This window comes from Cryptomeria japonica, chromosome 10 (genome assembly GCF_030272615.1).
Source record: "Cryptomeria japonica chromosome 10, Sugi_1.0, whole genome shotgun sequence".
Taxonomy (NCBI): Eukaryota; Viridiplantae; Streptophyta; class Pinopsida; order Cupressales; family Cupressaceae; genus Cryptomeria; species Cryptomeria japonica.
Genome location: NC_081414.1, coordinates 394281263 through 394301286, shown reverse-complemented (window position 1 = coordinate 394301286; position 20024 = coordinate 394281263). Strand labels below are relative to the sequence as shown.

Sequence of the window (20024 nt, the reverse complement as noted above, 5' to 3'; positions counted from 1 at the left end):
AACCTTCTGAAAGTAGCTAGATATGTGCTCTCTCCTTCCTCCATTTTCAAGTTCTCATATCTATGCTTAGCTGTTAGCTTCTTTGATTATTTGACTCTGTCATTTTCTTCATAGATATCTCTTGACTTTTCCTAAACCTTATAAGAAATATTCAATGAAATAACCTTTATCAATTCAATCTTAGGTAAAGCACTAAAGATAGCATACCTTGCCTTTTAATTCTCTTCATAAGCTTGAATCTCATTTGGAGTGGTAAGGCTATTTGTTGGTTGAACATACTTAGTTTCCACTACTTTCCAAGTATTGTATCTTAAAGAGATTAGGTAGTAGCCTCTTATCTTCACTTTCCAGAAACTGTAGTTGGATCCTTCAAAGATAGGAATAGTAAATTTATGTGCCATCAGATCAAAATCTACCTCAAGCAGTTTAGCTCTATCCAAGGAACCAAATCTATGATACCAATTGTTGAATATCTGGGCAACTGAGAGGGGGGGATCTCTGGGAAGCATAATCTTCCAAGTCGGCCAAATCAAAGCTCTAAAATAGGTCAACACTAAACATTCCAGTGGTGGGAAGGAATGAGAAGTAGACCATACCACAACACACATCAATGGTCAAATCAACACATTACAACCATTGCAAATTCCAGATCCAAAACAAGACTCACACGCTACATCAAAGTTTCTACACATCTTTGAATTCCAGACTTAATCAAGAACCAGACATCATTGCCCAAACCATCAAAAATGAGAATGGAACCAAGATACACATGAATACCACCGATCAACACCATATTCAATAACCAGAAATATTTGGATCACTAACAACAAGAACATCAATGCCAACCAAACATAATCATCAACAAAATATTTGTAACACAATTTTATTCTTTACATAATTGGGATGCAACACTTGTTCATCATCTTTTGTAATCTTATGTGGGATATCAATTCCTATGACCTTAGTACCTAGGGTCAACATTTGCTTTAATGTCAATCTCTAATATTGCCTCCTCACTTCCTTTTCATATTTACAATCTATCCAATAATCTTCAATATCTGGGACATGCACCACTTTCTTGGTAATAAAATTATGTATTTTCTCTAATGGGTCATAGATTTTTTGCTGATAGTTGAAATCAGGCAGATGCCTAGCTAAAAGATCTTCTTTTTCTTTTCTTGTGCTAGCCAATGAGTTACATACAAAGTTACCCATTTTTACTATAATTTAAACCCCAACTTGTGATGAGAACTATGATATATGTATCATGAAATTCCAAAATTTACTTGTAGAATTCTATTAGCCATGCCTAATTGGATGGATATCTAGGTAGTCTAAATGGTTTTCCAATAAACCCTTGTATTTTGAGGTATGACCATGTAGGAAAATGGATATACCATCTGCCAAAGACCTTAACCACATCTTGTACTTCCTTCAACACCCTGTCGCCAGTTCTTCCCTTTAATTCTCGAGTAACTAACATCTCAAAGTAATAATTGATCTCTCGGTAATGAAGAAATGATTGCTCCCAAGTGAGCTATAGATAATACACATATACTAGGTTCTTTCCTGGTCCAATACCTAGGGTTCCCATTGTGTCCAGGCCTTGAATATTAGCCTTAATGACACATGCATAAACAACATAAGATGACATATAAAATTCCTGGATGGTTCTAATACAAATTCATGAATTGAATCACTAGTAAGTTGGGGGCAATCAAATAAGCCCTTATTCTTCCTGATACACTGATTGAATGCAAACATCCAATCCTTGATTGCCCACTGACTTCCAACCTTGCTACTCGACTCAAGAAAGTGATTGCTTGATAGATTTATAGGTGAAAGTTTATTCTTTCAAGCTTAAGCAATTTGGCTATTACTTTTCCTTTCTTCCTTTTTTGAGAAGTTTGTTGCTACTTGATCTTTAGTCATCACCATGACTGACTTAGTTCAGACAATACCCAATACTCCTGTAATGCCCTCTAGGGTTAAATCTACATACAGTCGACCACTCTTGGCAACCATCACTGCTCTAGATCATAATCGAGAAAACATTGTTGTGCATGCTTGTGTGCTTCTATAGCTATGGGGAATCCTGCTACTTCTACTAATCCACTCTTGCCCAGATTCTTCATTTCATCAATAGCTAGATAGGTTCCCTTATTCAACCAATAAGGTCTCATAATTTGCAATCTCCCAAGTGAGTATCTAAGATAAACTTTCCTCATGACAACACCTGTGGCAGTTTCCACTCGAATTCTCTCTTAAACTTAGCCTTTCTAGAACCCATGTGTTCACTTTTTGTGGTTCCTAATGAGGATACACAATTATTAACAATCTAGCGACGAGGTTCTCTTAAATTTTAAATTCAACATGTCATTGCGTTCTTGTTACTTGTTATAATGCATAATTTATAATTAGGGTTCTGGGCACATACCTGCACAACTTGTAGAATCACCTTTAGAGGTTGCAGATAATACAGGTTGTCATGGAGATTTGCCTCCCTTCATGTACTCAAACCCAAAGCTTCTGTATTTAGAAATTTATCCTGCTAAATTTTACCATTACGTGTTTTTACTTGTGGCACATGAAATATGGGTAATTTACAACTAAATGTAAAAAAAATCACGCATAATCAACCTATAAAGTTGCTTACAACAGGCGGGGAATTCAAAAATAAGGACACACTTTATTACACATGTACTTCCATGTTAGAGTGTATCTTTCATTACCTACGTGATGTGTATACTCCATCCGTTTTACTCTCTCTAAACATGTGCGTTTTCATTGAGGTTTTGCAAGTTAGCTTTATTTTAGACTTCTTGTGAGCTTCAAAGTAATTGATGTTCTGTTTACCCCTTAATTCCTTAATGTCCATAACGCCCATCTTTCCTTATGTCCACTAAGAATATTACTACAAGAATCGAAAGCAAAGTAACACAATCACCTTTTAAATGTTTCACAAATTGCTTTCTGTCATTTTCCCACAAAAGTAATCATTCGATTATCTTTTCCACTACCCATAGTGTCGATATTTCCCCATCCCTACTTCGTTTAACCTTGTGACGTGCGGAAACGATAAGTTTTACTTCTTTTCTAACCCACTTAATTTATTTCTCCAAAATTTCTAGCGGCTCAACTTATGTCCTTATTATATACAGTTCCGCAGTCTGCGAGCAAACATATGATTTCCTTTTCCATTCACAACAATCTTTTTTATTGTATAAAAGTCACTTTTCCTCCGCAGTCTGACTCATAATTGCTTTTCAACCCTTTTAAGTGCATTTTACTCTCTTATTTATTGTGTCAAATTCTCTTCTCTAAAAATGACGGGTCCCCATTTTCACAAAATAAATGGGGCAGGCTGTGAAACCTCACAATAGGAGGCAAGTATGAGATGTTAAGCCACATTTAAACCCCATCTCATCTGAATTTAAAATAATAAGATGGTTTCCAATTTCAATAGTTGTTGACATATAATTTCCACAATCTATGATGTTATTGTACATAGCTTTTGGAATCAAGTCTTGAGATTATTTCTTCAATGTTTGAGATCAAACTCCATGATCCATCATTAGGAAAAAAAAGCACGACAAGAAAAAAAGAATGAAATGATTGTTACCTCAAACCAAAATGAAAAAAAGAAAGTAGATTAAAGAATATACATATACATGCATATGACATAGACTTATCCTCCTCTAAACAAATGTGGTTTTTGGATTTGAAAGATATCCCAAAGGGCAACTCTCCTTTTAACACACTTATGTACAAATTAAATAATTTTAAATATAAAAATATTGCTTTTTGGAAAAACACGGATGAAAAACTTAATTTAATAATTGCTGACATACATTTTTCTTTGTGTAGTGGGTCCTAATGAGTCAAAACCTGCAAAATTGTCTTCTCAAATGATTTCAGTAGATGTACTATTACTGACCATTCAAAGGCCGACACGTCGAGCACATTTAAGCTCTTCCCTCCCATTCATCTACTTCAAGGTTTAAAGACAAGCTACACGCAATGGTAATGTGCATGCCACTTGCCAAACACGACAAAAGCATAAGCAACTTTACTGTTGAAGGATTCACAATGTTATAGGATTTTGCCTGTTCTATCTACCATAGGTACCTAAGTTGATCAATGTAGAAGCGCACACATCAAGCAATTTGTCGATCTTAGGAGGAAGGGAGGAGAGCTCTGTTGTAACGGCAATGGCAGTATTTCTGTATGCATTGCTGTTTGCTATAGTTTTCTCGGCAACTACTTCAGGTATGTTGGCTTCATGTTGTTTATCTTAACACCATTTCTATTTGTATGAAAAGGGTTTCATTCCTGCAGATCTAGGATTATGTTGGAATGATTTGTGGGTGGGTGTGTAACAGAGGGGGCAGTGTCTCAGTGGTGTGTAGCAGACCCTCAGGCACCTGACTATTTCCTGCAAAGTGCATTGGATTGGGTTTGTTCGTCAGGTGGGGCAGATTGCAATTCCATTCAGCCCAACCAGGCGTGCTATGAGCCTCAGAATCTGGTAGCCCATGCCTCCGTTGCATTCAACAGCTACTGGCAGAAGTATAAGAAGCAGGGGGCTTCGTGTTATTTCAACTCTGCGGCATTTGTTACAGAAAACAATCCAAGTCTGTTTCTTAATAAGATTGTAAGATTGTTTGTTTTTAATGCTTGTTTACTCTGGTTGTGCTGCTTATAGAGTTGTGATTAGTCTTTCAATTTGAGCCAGTTCTGTATAAAACCGGTGTTTCTTCAAGATCCCGGGATGGGGAGAGGCCAATTTTAGGGACGGGTATTAACCTACTTAAATAATCTAAAAGCAGCTGAAATTTTAAAAAGTAAATATAATGTATTGAATTTACAATAAGAATCTCTTTGAGTTTAACTTCATCTTTTAGAAAGACCACCTTTCTTTCTATTTATGCACCAACTGTAGAAGGCTGTCTAATCTTGTAAAGAGAGATTCCCTCTCCAAATCCCCAATTCCTCAGGGTAGGGACGCCACTCAGACCCAGGGACATATCGCTTTGGAATGCTGAATAGAACCCATAATAGGGTCCTTGGTATATTTGCATATGAAATTTGACAATTTTTATTTATTCTGCAGTGCTGTGACCTGCTTCATATGTCCACTAGTCAAATTAACAATTCCTTTTCGAGTTACAGTTTTCATTTCTTATCAGAAATACAATTTCTAGTGATTATTTTAGAAAAACCCTTTACGCTCATGATGATAATGCATTCATCAGTACAACCAATATATGTAGGTAAATACAACTTCTAACTGTAACTGCCTTAGGTTTTCTATATGGGATGCACTTAACTTCGTAGGATTTACTTCTAGTTAAAGATTTCGTAAACAGTGAAGAAGGTCTTCACCTTGGCTTGTGCTAGAATATGAGATTCCTCTGCCTGGATTTGTGTTTCTCAAGTGAGAGGAGTTAATTGTAGCTTTTCTTAGAACCTAACTGTTTATCTGGTTTGAACTTCTAACAAATCTTGGGGGCAAAAAAGGCTTTGCTGAAACTGTCAATTATGAAGAATGGGAGCCAAATTGCCAATACAGCTTTCTATTGGATTTGTATTAGGTCGTGTAAGTTTTTGGCGAGCTGGCTAATTCAAAAAGATATTGATGTAAAAGTTACAGGTGTACCTAAGCTCCACTGAAATATTCCAGCTAAGGCCCAAAACATCCCCAATGACGGAAGCTATAGAACTTGATATCTCAACTTCCTTACCAGGAAAATGAACAAAAATATCTCTAGAAACAAATTGGATTTTCACCATCATATAATTTTTTAACTAACAATGCATATGTACAAATGTTACCCCAATGCATGGCATGATCTATGCACACAATGCCCACCTCATATCTTTGAAGCCCATCATTTCCTCCCACAGTTCTAGTGCCCATGGTTCGATGAATACCTTACTGTCCAGGCTTGCTTTGAATCTCCCCGGAAACTCTTTTTCCCATATAAAATCGATAGAAATCAGTTTATCCAGAACTTGACAGAATCAATTTAATGTAGTAAATTACTAGTGAAATAAAAGAAATCAAACAAACAAAAGCATCACTTACTGAAGATTCTTAAAAGAGTTGCAGATTGAAATAGCAAGCAAATAAGTCCCATCACTATTTTGCTAAATGTACCTAGAACATTGTACAGCCCCAAAGATCTCAAGTGAATTGATGAATTTGTCAAACAGTTAATTTCAGTTGTTTACTTTATTAAATTATTTTGTATAGAACATGTCAGACTATTGAAAATTCTTACTAAACATCTCAACAAAATTGAGAACTGATGCCACCCACCATATAAATAGCTGATGAAATTATGATGGTAATAAATGCTGTAACTTATCTAATGCTCGTGCCACCGCTCTATTTTTAACTCCTCAATTTTTTCTGTCTCTGTGTTTCTCATCTAATTGTGTGAGAATAAATCGCGAACAAGCTTATTGTCTCAATACAAGAGGATTATGAGCTCTGATCCTCACCACAGCCACCGCTCTATTTTTAACTCCTCAATTTTTCTGTCTCTGTGTTTCTCATCTAATTGTGTGAGATTATATCGCGAACAAGCTTATTGTCTCAATACAAGAGGATTATGAGCTCTGATCCTCACCACAGGCTTTGGCTTTAAAGCTAGCTTCTTTTCTAGTTCGAAGCTATTGTCATACAACATTACAATTTGAAACATGTTACTATTCTTTGCACTTCAGAGCTGGAAAATTAATCTCGCCATTGTTTTATTTTTAAAATGACGTATTTACAAGTCCTGGTTTTGGCTTTGAAAGGGAAAACATTTAAGGGGAAAACTCTACCTTACACATTTCAGAAATATGATTTTGGCAGAGTGCAACAACAATTATGGTGAAGTGACATTTGAACTCCATTTACTTCTGACAAAGGTAGATCATGAAATCCAACATATGTATTAAAAAAAAGAGTTGGTGATACCAAACACGTCTGATAACATGTTATATCTTAATTGTAACTAAGATCATTCAAAGTGTATCATATGTACTTCTGAAAAAAACTTAAACTTTCTCTCACTGTAGAAAATTGAATTGAACTCGAAGGAAAAAGAGGAGGCAAATCTATGCATTTCATTTGAATACACTGAACCTTTTTTGTGATGTGTATTAGTGAAGCGATATTTGAACTCTATTAGCTTCTAACACAAGTAGAGTATGAAATACTAGATCTATATAAAATTGAGTAGTTAGTCATACTGCAGTGAAATGGTTTTTAAACAAAAATGTTTGGTGTCTTTTGAAAATCTTAAACTTGGTTTCTGTTGAAATTGGAGAGCTTTTAATAGATTTTCTCTTTTGCTTACTAGTTCTCTAATGAAATGGTACCCAGTATCAATATGCTTGCTTCACCCTTCATATATGACATGACAATGACTTCCTTTGAGTCATAAGAAAAAAATCATTAGTCACCCAACTCAATCATTCAGACCTCGTTCAGACCTTATATAATTGTTATTTCGTTTGATATGTGAATATTTATGCTTGTAGAACATTTTGAACATATTTGTGAGTTTTTGTCAATTGAATACATCAGTCCATACACAATTTATTCGTATACAATTTTTTATAGGTTATTTTCTTCCACTATTTGTTCCAACACAATTTAATAGAATGATTCTTCAATCAAAAAATAGTACAAACATGAAGATCTCTAACATGTCTTTTTTATTTCTTTGTTTATTACAATGAGAACACTAGGAACACTGCATTTCTTAAATTGAATTGTTTGTAGCTATATTACACATCATTTGTATTTTCTTTTACTTCTAACATATTCAAAGTTTTCATTCTTTTCTTAAGCTTAAAATCAATATTTTTTTTATCATCATCACAACTAGCAATATTTGTAGATTAAAAAACAATGTTATCTTTAACATTACACTTATCAAAAGAAGCTTTAGTTATATCACATATGTCAAATGATTCATCAAATGAATAACATAAATCATTTGTATCACATGAGATATTACATTGTGTAGGCTTGAACCTTAGACATTTTTTTTAAAGTATGCTGCAGTAATTGATCTAATTGATTATTTTGTTCTTTCAATTTTCATATTTCATCCTTTTGAAAACTATTTTCCTTTATAAAGATTTTAGATTGTTTATCAAACCACTTCAACTTTTATTCCAATTTCTCAATTTTCTTTTTAACATAGTGAGCCACACTTGAACCAAAGATGGACCAGTTGCGAAGAGGGCTGGAAGCTCCGTGGTAGAACACACCAACAACAAATTGGAGGTCTTAGGTTTGACTCCTAGGTGGTCAATGAAAATTTTAACATGGTAGGAAAGCCTAGATCATAAGAGCCATCAGCCAAGCCAGGATACTAGAGCACTTGTAGTGTGGCTTAAGGGGGGGTGTTGGAAAATGAGCCAGACCTAAACTGAAGATGAACCGGTCAGTCACTAAGAGAGCCGTTTGCTCAATGATAGAGTTATCCCAGCAGCAAATTGGAGGTCCTAGGTTTGACTCCTAGTTGATCCATGAAGAATTTACTAATTTTAATGTAGCAAATTAAAAAGAACATTTGAAGGAAAAAGGAAGGCAAAACTAAGCATTTCATTTGATTACAATAATATGCTAGTGAAAAATAAACATGTTTGATGACATATTATACCCTACATGTAGGGTAGATCGGTAAGGGTATGTCTTTTACATCTTTTTGAAGAATCTTGAACTTCCTTTCATTCGAAGGAAAGAGAGGAAGCAAATCTATGTATTTCATTTGATTGCATTTAAGTAACATCTGAACTTCATTAGATTCTAACAAAAGAACATCATGAAACCCTAGATATATGTAAAAATAAGGAGTCGGTTATACTGCAATGAAATGACTTTTTGAATAAGCACATTTAATGAGACATCATACCCTAAAGTTAACTTAGATCTGTCAGAGTGTGTCTTTTAGATCATTTGAAAAATCTTTTAACTTTGTTTCAGTGTAAAAGTTAAAAAAGAATTCGAATGAAAACGAGGCAAATCAATTTATTTCATTTGATTGCACTAAATGTATTCTGGTGTATACTAGTGAAGCTACAATTGAATTCCAGTAGCTTTAAACGAAGGTAGAACATGAAACCTTAGATATATAAATATAAGAGTTGGTGATACTGCAATGAAATGGTATTTTGAATAAACACTTTTGATGACATATAATACCATAAGTTTTACTTTCTTTGATCAGTAAGAGTATGTCTTCAGATTTTTTTTTTGAAAAAGAGTAGATTTTTTTTTAGTTGAGAGAATAAAAATGAATTAGAAAGAAAAAGAGGAGGCAAAGCTTGCATTTCAGTTGCTTGCACTGAATGTTTGTTCTGGCATATACTTGAAGAGGATTTTATGTCATCTAAAAAATTAGTTTATTGGGCATTTTTTATTACAGGCAAGGGGAATTGCGTTTACAATTTCATTGTGAGGTATGCATCATATATTGACGAAGCCTACTGATAATATTTCTCATATAAGATTTTGAAATTCGCAATATTTCTATTTATTTTTATTAAATTGTTTTTCAGCAGTAGTCCTTCAAGCCCGGCAACTAATCCCAACTTTCCAGTCTACAATTCCAGTATTCCTGGAGGCATACCTAATGTAGGTTTCGGACCATATTTCTCCATCGGCACCAGTTTACCATCATCATCTTTGTCTTTGGCATTTCTGGTGTCTCTGAGTGTGGCTACATTAATGCTCACTTAAAGACTTTTGAATGTGGGCACCCAAGATGTGTGCTGCAGGGTTTCCATCTCGAGCCTCAACAGCTCAAAATAAAGATGGCCTGTATGAAATGGTATTGATTTGTTTAACACGTAGTGAGGGATATGGTGATATAGATGCTCATCTTAGTAGTTATCCTGTGCAAGTATTTTGGTTTGTGAAAAAAATTACATAGTTAACGTAATTTGAAGATGGGCATGCCATTCAGGTCTGTCTTATTCGTTTTCTTACCAGAGAGATGCTTATGCCTATAGAGGATGTATTGTTCCCAATATTGTAAATACATTGTACTAGTGGGTGGTGCATGGATATAATGGATATATGGGAATACTCTCATTTCTGTTGATCTTAAGTTTCCGCAGCGATATTGTCATTGTGTGTGCTCATTTAACCAGCAAGCTTGTTCCAAACAAATTGGCAAATCCCAGTAATTAAGTGTTTCTTTCCATTAAATTATCTTTTTACTGCATATGGATAAGCACTGAAAAGTTTTGGAAGAGAAAGATAGCTATTCATGTGGGAGTTTGCACATATGATTTATGGATTCAACCGTTTAAGGCATCAACTATGAGCTGGAGAAGAAAAATATTCCAATATAAAAGTTTTAGTGGTTATTGTTTTTCATTTGCCTTTATTTTTAGGTTATACTGTTTTTTTTTAAATATTTAATATTATTTGATTTATTAAAATTATGCATGGGATTTTAATTGTGAAAGTTAGGAAGATAATTGTTTTTCTTATTGCTATCAATACACTTTTTTTTCAAATAATGTTGTTGGATTATGGTATTGTTTGACTTATAAAGATAAAGAAATGTAGTAATTTAATAATTATCAATTGAGATATTTATTTTTTGTGAAGGATTTTTTCCTTCTATTTATTCTATATATTATTAAACTAGATGTACAATCCTATACACTTATAAATCTTCTTAGAAAATAACTAATAATTTAAGAGAAGTTCAATTCTGAATTTTGTTAGAAAATTATTAATAAGTTAAGAGAAGAATGACATTGAATAGGTTAAATAATTCAAAAACTAATGCAACAAAATGACAATAAAATATATGCTTATAACATCAAATTATCATACAAATCTTTTCAAGAAATTTACACTATGTTGATATATTATCTAAATAACATAAATATAATATATATGAATTTCCTTGTGCCCAAACAATTTGACACCTTAAAAGAATTTGCCCTCAAAGTGCACACAAATTCTTAGAGAATCTATGTTAATGCATTCTATATGTTGCTTGTTTTTTATATGATCATTTTAAAAGTATATGAAAATTTGTTGCATATAACAAATTTTTTATGTACTTTTTAATTGATCATGTGAAGACAAGTTGCATATTTGAGACTACTAGTTGCATTGTCTTCTCAAATATGCAACTTGCTAGTGTGTTTTACTAATGCCACAAGCTTGTTTTTATGGGCACAACATTTACAAGAAATTACCTAGTGGTTTTAAAATATTTAAAAATACATGCATATATAACTATAAGCCACAACCCTTTGCATTCCATGTCTCCTTGTGCTACAAACGACCTCTCATGCTCCACACGTCTATACATAAAAACAAGAGTCATATGTACATTCAAACACTCCATTTGACTATTCTCATACCTTTAGAGGCTCTTAACATTTTGAAGGTTTTGTGAAGTGGTTTTCCTTGTGCTATTTGGATTGATGCACCCAAGTTTATTCTTCACCCTAAAGGAATTTGTGTTTATTTCTTTAGTTCATATCACTCCCAAATTAAATATATTTCCCAATCTTGCAAAGAACATTTACATGGGATAACATCTAGCTAACTAAATGTAACATTCCACCTTAAGTGTACCACAACTTACACCACTAAAAATTTAAGGTGAAGAATGCCTTTTCCCATCATTTTTCTACTTGTATGCATTACATATAGGTCGAATAAAAACATTTATTTCAATCCAATAGATTCACTTCCAACAAACTTGCTATTTCCCTATGCAAAAATAGGGATTTATCTATACAAAGCTCCCAACTTAACAACAAATATCATAGGCAAAAATTATTGTCCTTAAGATCTTACACAACCATGGATCTAAAATTGCTTATCAAAAAAATATTGACACTCTTACAGAATCATATTGAATAACTTATAAAATCCTAGGTTAGTGCAACATAAGGAAATATCAAAGCATATGGTCCCTTAAGAAACCATTTTGAAAATATTCCTAGCAATAAACATAGCATCACTTTGATAGATTATCTGAATAGCTAGATTACAATATATGGAGAATCTCATTAATGGTCAAACAACTTTTTGATGCATTGTAAAGAATGTCTTGAACACAAATATGCACTCTCACATAACCTCTTCTAAATGCACTATATGTGGTGCTCTCCTTAATGTGATCAATCCAAAAATGTATAGAAACTTTTTACAATACCATACAACCATACATCCCTCACCATGCCTTCTTGGGATCTTATTGCAACAATATGCAACCTATTTACAATAACCTATCTACCACCTCTAGAAAGTAAACATACTTAATGCCCTTACAGGTTCCCTTTAATGTTCATCAACATAATTGAAAGATATAACCGCTTAACACATAACATAATGTGCATAAAATAAACATACAATGATCTTCTTAATTATGAGCATGATATAATAATTCACAACACATTAACTTTACTACCTATTGACTATGCTACAAAGCTTTTATCATTTCACTTGAGACCAAAGTAAAAGTACATAACAATCCCATTTCCCATAATCCCATTCCCACTATAGAATGAATACTATCCTTGCATCATTTTCCCCTTGATTATTATTTACAACATCCATACAATTAATACTTTTCATTTGATAACAACATATATAATAATGCAATTGCAATTTCTATTAATGCCTTCTACTCAATTTTCATAATAACACAATAAGATCATAAAGGGATAGATTAGGAAGGGTAACATAACTTTTAAAAACATTGTTTCAAATACAAAGTAATCATCCCTTATCATAGTTCCTATAAACTACCCTCCCTTTTACAATGCTTTTCATAAAATTACATATTTATTATAAGGCCATTCATGGCTTACAAATAATATTTACAATATTTGAATGTACTAGCTCAAAAAAAAGGTCTTCAACATCTTCAATCAAGGATCAAGAAGCATCATCAAAAGAGATCACGAACACACCTCGAAAAAAATATTTACCACCCAACCACGTGGAACCACAAAGGTCCACTCCCCCGTGCTAGGAGATAAAACCAAGGTCCACGCAAGTACTAGGGCAATACTAAGGCCATGAGACATGTTTCCCCAAAATAATAAACAAGAACCACATATCACATAACAACATCAAATAACATCACAAGAGAGAGAGAGAGAGAGAGAGAGAGAGAGAGAGAGAGAGAGAGAGAGAGAGAGAGAGAGAGAGAGAGAGAGAGAGAGAGAGAGCCAGAACACCTACTAGGTGGGTGTCATCATACAGCCTTAATGTTGGGATCCACCTTGCCTACCATGTACCGCGATTCCCTCTCAAAAGGATCCACCCAGCCTGTAACAATGGTCGCGGTACTCCAACAGGCCTATATGGACTAAAATAATCATTTATCTTATATTAGTGTGTTATATCCGAACCCAACCCAAGTTCATTTTTAAAAAGGTTATCACTTGAATTAAACCCACTCATAGGATCTCCTAGAAACCACTTTGGGTCATGGCAACCTATAGTGAGCCACCCACCTAGGGTATCTAGTTACCCTACTCAAAACATTTATCAAATAAAAATAATAATAATTCATCTCACACAATAAGCATATAAGTTCAAGTACTCTCCCATGTACTCCAAACCATAAGGATGAGTTTGACCCATATCCCTAAGCCACAATCAAGCATGAGAAGGAGGTGGCCAATACATAACATATATAAAACATTTTATTTTATTTTTATCATGAACACCTCACATACATGAATTAGAGTCTTTAAAATAGAGGTACCTACACCCAAACCCCTAAGAAGGAAAATCAACCCAAAGAACAACTCAAAAACCTATTAAAATTGAACCATGTTTCTTGTTGTTTAATAGATATTTATCTTGATAAATGGTTTGAGTGAAGACTGAAATATATTTGAGAAAATAGTATAATGATTTATATTTAATTTTAGCCTCAACCAAAGATTATAATAAAAGTTTAAATAAATTTTATTAAAACTATTTAAAACCCTCTTTGATAGAGTTGAGTAAAAGAGTATGTTCATAAATTAATTTTAAATCATTAAAAGATGATGGATTATTATAATATTTGGAGTTTTATTTCATATCCATTTATTTTATAATCATTTGGTTTTAGTTTGAGGAAGATATTTGATGCCCTAGTGACACAAACAATGAATGATTTTTAGTTTTGATTGACAGAAAATTAGTCTCCAAACAGGGAACATAACTTTCAAACTAACCGTTGGATTTTCTTAAATTCTGAATATGTTTTAGTACGCCTAGATTCCTACGTTTTCACCAAAGCGATTTGACAAATAATATCTTTAGTGAAAGTTATGAATAACATAATAAGAACTAGCAAAACTGGGACAATTAAAAATTATAAAAACAAAACTAAAACAAATACAAGAATTATTACTCCCAACATGACACTCATTTTCTCTAGGTTGAATTTCCCAGCCAAGCATATCCCTTACACAAACAAAGAAAGAAGCAGAAGAAAGTATTTCAAGAATAGCACTCAGAATTTTAAACTTAAATTTTCATCTAATATTTATTTAAATTATGCAAGCATAGCACAAGTAAGCCACATGGATTCTTCCTGGAATGAGGCCTACCTTGGTTCTTGCGGAGAAAATCCTTTGAGAAAGAACAAGAAAAAATCCAACCTCTTCCTGTGCAAATCTCTCTTTCTGCTCCTAAACCTTCAAATTCCTTCTGATTACCTTCCCAGAAAATACCAACCCCCTTCTCCAAAAATACAAACTTCAATAAATAATACCAACTTGTATAGTTGGAGAGGTTGTTTTACGGGAAGAAACCATTCCAACCTCTATGGTTGGTATTATTTATTAACACTAACTATAATAGTTTATTTAAAATTTAATAGATACCCCATGTAAATAAGCATACTAAATACTAGATAGCTAACAAAAATCTCAAATAACACATATAACTCAATGGTAACTATCAAGACTCATACAAGAGAAGTCATAGGTTCAAAACTCATTGACTAATATAACATTATTTTAAACGTCAATCTTTTTATTTTATCCTCTTTTTTTTTTTTTTTTATATATAGAATTAATAAAAACAAATCTTATTTTACACATACATATATATATATATATATATATATATATATATATATATATATATATATATATATACATACATATGTATATATATATATACATACATATGTATATATATATATACATACATATGTATATATACATATGTATATATATATATATACATATGTATATATATATATATACATATGTACATATATACATATGTATATATACATATATACATATGTATATATACATATATACATATGTATATATACATATATACATATGTATATATATATATACATACATATATATATATATGTATATATACATACATATATATATATGTTCATAGATATAACATAATCTATATTACTTTTGTTTCATCTTTTTAATGCAACATAACATAAACCACTTAAGTCATTTAATGTGTAGGTATCCTATCAAAGAAATAATAAAAAAATACGAACAATATAAATCCAAACCAATCAAAATACTCAACCCAATACCCATCATAAACATGACATTGCACAACCCTCAAGATAGGGTGATCTTCCTAAACAGGAGACCTACGTCCAATAGGTTTACTTGTGGGAACCTTGGTGTTATCTCCGCAACAACAACATTCGAGGATTTAGAGACATGCTCAGACCTGTGTAGCTAGGTGGAGTCGATAACCAGTACCTGTAATCCTGCATCGTCGAAATATATATCCATATACAAATGATAAACAAGGAGGGGGAGTGCGACATCATGTGGGTCTTCATAGAGTAACTACGACTACCTCCCCTCATCCTACATATATCTCATATAGTAATCTATTCCAATCATGGTTGGGTTAGCATTGTTAGCTCGAGATAATAAATATAAAATATAGCAACCATATGAAAAGATTATCATAATGAAATCCTGTACATAAACCAATGAAACCCCTAACTCACTAATGCATCAGATAACATACTGAACCATAAAGGTGCAAATATAACTAAATATGTCTCATCATCTACTCTAACAAGGAAATATAGAGTCCAACATCACCAAATATAACAAATAATGTCCATGCCAAGAAAAGTCGTTAGGGTGGGTATTAAAATTCCTAAATGGTGTACTTGAAGAGGAGGTATATATAGAGCAACCAGATGGGTTTTCCCTATCTGAAGACAATGATATGGTGTGCAGGCTACATAAAGCCTTATATGGTCTAAAACAAACACCTAGGGCATGGTATGAGCGCCTACATTCCCATCTTGTGAAGATTGGATTTGAGAGAACAAGTGAAGATAGCAATATCTACTTGAAGTCCGGAGGAGATCAGATCCTGACCTGTGAGGTTTTTGTTGATGACATTATCTTTGGTGGAGATGACAAGATGAGTCATGAGTTTGTTGATGAGATGAAGAAAGAGTTTGAGATGTCACTCATAGGGGAGATTAAGTTCTTCATTGGACAACAGATCTAACAGATGAAAGATGGAATCTTTATCACTCAGTCCAAATATGTCAAAGAGGTGTTGAAGACCTTTGGCATGGAAGATAGCAAACCGGTTGGTACACCGATGGTGACCAGTTGCAAATTGACAAAAGAGGATGATTCCGCACTGGTTGATGAGAAAGAATACCGATCAATGATTGGTAAGTTGTATTATGTAGTGCATAGCAGATCGGATATTGCACATGCAGTTGGCATTACTGCAAGGCTCTAGAAAAGTCCAAGAGAATCCCACTTGATTGCAGTCAAGCAGATTATTAGGTATCTGAAGGGAACAATTGACTATGGATTGTGGTACCCATATAGCAATGATTTCATTCTGAAAGTGTTCACAGATGTTGATTGGGTAGGTAATGTGGATGACCGAAAAAGCACAACTGGTGGTGCATTCTTTCTCGGCGGTAGATTGGTCTCATGGATGAGTAAAAAGAAGAGTTGTATCTCTCAGTCTACAGTGAAAGCGGAGTATGTTGCAGCTTTCATGAACTGCACTCAGACAATCTGGATGAAGCATGTTTTAAATGGCTTCAAAATCCCTGTATTTGAACTGGTAAGTATATTTTGTGATAACACAAGTGCTATCAATATTTCAAAGAATCCGATTTTACATTCTAGAACCAAGCATTTTGAGCTTAAGTATCATTTCTTGAGGGAAAAGGTTCAGAATAAAGAGATTGCACCGAAACATAATCTATATTACTTTTGTTTCATCTTTTTAATGCAACATAACATAAACCACTTAAGTCATTTAATGTGTAGGTATCCTATCAAATAAATAATAAAAAAATACGAACAATATAAATCCAAACCAATCAAAATACTCAACCCAATACCCATCATAAACATGACATTGCCCAACCCTCAAGATAGGGTGATCTTCCTAAACAGGAGACCTACGTCCAATAGGTTTACTTGTGGGAACCTTGGTGTTATCTCCGCAACAACAACATTCGAGGATTTAGAGGCATGCTCAGACCTGTGTAGCCAGGTGGAGTCGATGTCCAGTACCTGCAATCCTGCATCGTCGAAATATATATCCATATACAAATGATAAACAAGGAGGGGGAGTGCGACATCATGTGGGTCTTCGTAGAGTAACTACGACTACCTCCCCTCATCCTACATATATCTCATATAGTAATCTATTCCAATCATGGTTGGGTTAGCATTGTTAGCTTGAGATAATAAATATAAAATATAGCAACCATATGAAAAGATTATCATAATGAAATCATGTACATAAACCAATGAAACCCCTAACTCACTAATGCATCAGATAACATACTGAACCATAAAGGTGCAAATATAACTAAATATGTCTCATCATCTACTCTAACAAGGAAATATAGAGTCCAACATCACCAAATATAATAAATAATGTCCATGCCAAGAAAAGTCGTTAGGGTGGGTATTACAATTCCTAAATGGTGTACTTGAAGAGGAGGTATATATAGAGCAACCAGATGGGTTTTCCCTATCTGAAGACAATGATATGGTGTGCAGGCTACATAAAGCCTTATATGGTCTAAAACAAGCACCTAGGGCATGGTATGAGCGCCTACATTCCCATCTTGTGAAGATTGAATTTGAGAGAACAAGTGAAGATAGCAATATCTACTTGAAGTCCGGAGGCGATCAGATCCTGATCTGTGAGGTTTTTGTTGATGACATTATCTTTGGTGGAGATGACAAGATGAGTCATGAGTTTGCTGATGAGATGAAGAAAGAGTTTGAGATGTCACTCATAGGGGAGATTAAGTTCTTCATTGGACAACAAATCTAACAGATGAAAGATGGAATCTTTATCACTCAGTCCAAATATGTCAAAGAGATGTTGAAGACCTTTGGCATGGAAGATAGCAAACCGGTTGGTACACCGATGGTGACCAGTTGCAAATTGACAAAAGAGGATGATTCCGCACTGGTTGATGAGAAGGAATACCGATCAATGATTGGTAAGTTGCATTATGTAGTGCATAGCAGACCGGATATTGTACATGCAGTTGGCATTACTGCAAGTTTCTAGAAAAGTCCAAGAGAATCCCACTTGATTGCAGTCAAGCAGATTATTAGGTATCTGAAGGGAACAATTGACTATGGATTGTGGTACCCATATAGCAGTGATTTCATTCTGAAAGTGTTCACAAATGTTGATTGGGTAGGTAATGTGGATGACCAAAAAAGCACAACTGGTGGTGCATTCTTTCTCGGTGGTAGATTGGTCTCATGGATGAGTAAAAAGAAGAGTTGTATCTCTCAGTCTACAGTGAAAGCGGAGTATGTTGCAGCTTTCATGAACTGCACTCAGACAATCTGGATGAAGCATGTTTTAAATGGCTTCAAAATCCCTATATTTGAACCGGTAAGTATATTTTGTGATAACACAAGTGCTATCAATATTTCAAAGAATCTGATTTTACATTCTAGAACCAAGCATTTTGAGCTTAAGTATCATTTCTTGAGGGAAAAGGTTCAAAATAAAGAGATTGCACTGGAACATGTTTCCAGTAAGGAGCAGTTAGCAGACATATTCACCAAGCCTGTCCCAAAGACTACATTTGTGCATTTAAGAAGTGAATTGGGGGTACTGCCCCTTCAAGTGGTGAACTAAAAGTATTTGCTCCACATCAGTTAGGTATTGCATAGTTAATTTTTTTTTATTGATTGATGTGTTGAAGGATGCTACTCCTCGAGGGGAGCAGCATAATGGAATAGGGATGCTTGTGCCTCCACTTTGGAATTGTTGTCAAAGGGGGAGGAGTGAAGCGGAAAAGATATCTGCAGAAAATGGGGGAGAAGATGTGAAGCGGAGAGATATCTTTGTATATTGCCATCAATGCCAAAGGGGGAGATTGTTGGCATTATGTGAACCGGTATAAGGACATAATGATATTGTATGTTGTCATTGATGTCAATATGTGTTATAAAGTGAACCAACATATGTGATATGTGAGAAGAGAGAACCGACATATGTGTGAACTAGTATTTATGCCAAAGTGAAGCGGTGTATTTGCTCAAGGTGAACCGACATGTAGTTATGGGAATCAACACATGGAAGCATTGTATGACTACCGGTTGGTAGGTAGTTCCCACTTCAGGATTTTTGGTTGGAGTACCTCAAGCCTGTGTGACTCAATCGGTGATCTTTGTGTGATGAGTTAGCAGTATAACGGAGAATAGGTCATGTTGCCACGTAATCTCTATGCACGTGAAGGATCTTGCATGAAGAAGACTATTCCTATCTACCTCGAGAATGTGCGAAGTTTGTCAAACTGTGATAACGCGTGATGGGTTATCAGTCGCCATGAAATCGGTGGATAATGGATGATGGAGAATGTCTTGAGATCGATTCAAGACTGTTGCATTTTATGCAGTATGATTCAACGGTCAGGATTGAACCGCTTGAATTGCTTAACCCAACAGGTTTAGGGTTTAGGGTTTTTGCTACCGACCTGTCTATTTCCTATAAGGTC

At 34.1% G+C, this 20024-nt stretch overlaps 1 protein-coding gene across 2 annotated transcripts; it reads left to right on the top strand.

Moving 5' to 3' along the window:
• Positions 1-4022: 4022 nt before the first annotated feature.
• On the top strand, positions 4023-10112 carry LOC131038532 (glucan endo-1,3-beta-glucosidase 13). 2 transcript variants are annotated; one of them, XM_057970985.2, is made up of 4 exons: positions 4023-4269; positions 4383-4634; positions 9435-9468; positions 9568-10112. In XM_057970985.2, exons 1-4 carry the CDS (start codon positions 4212-4214, stop codon positions 9746-9748), a joined length of 525 nt encoding a protein of 174 aa, XP_057826968.1. In that variant the 5' UTR covers positions 4023-4211; the 3' UTR covers positions 9749-10112. The 2 variants fall into 2 exon arrangements, with proteins under 2 accessions (XP_057826968.1, XP_057826969.1); XM_057970986.2 differs by having other exon boundaries at positions 4025-4269; positions 9571-10112.
• The last annotated feature ends 9912 nt before the right edge of the window (positions 10113-20024 follow it).

Excerpts from the sequence above, each read along its gene's own strand:
- LOC131038532 (XM_057970985.2), top strand. The coding sequence starts at position 4,212 with ATGGCAGTATTTCTGTATGCATTGCTGTTTGCTATAGTTTTCTCGGCA. Across the intron at positions 4,635-9,434 it reads TGTTACAGAAAACAATCCAA|GCAAGGGGAATTGCGTTTAC; the intron begins GTCTGTTTCTTA and ends TTTTTATTACAG. Across the intron at positions 9,469-9,567 it reads GTTTACAATTTCATTGTGAG|CAGTAGTCCTTCAAGCCCGG; the intron begins GTATGCATCATA and ends ATTGTTTTTCAG.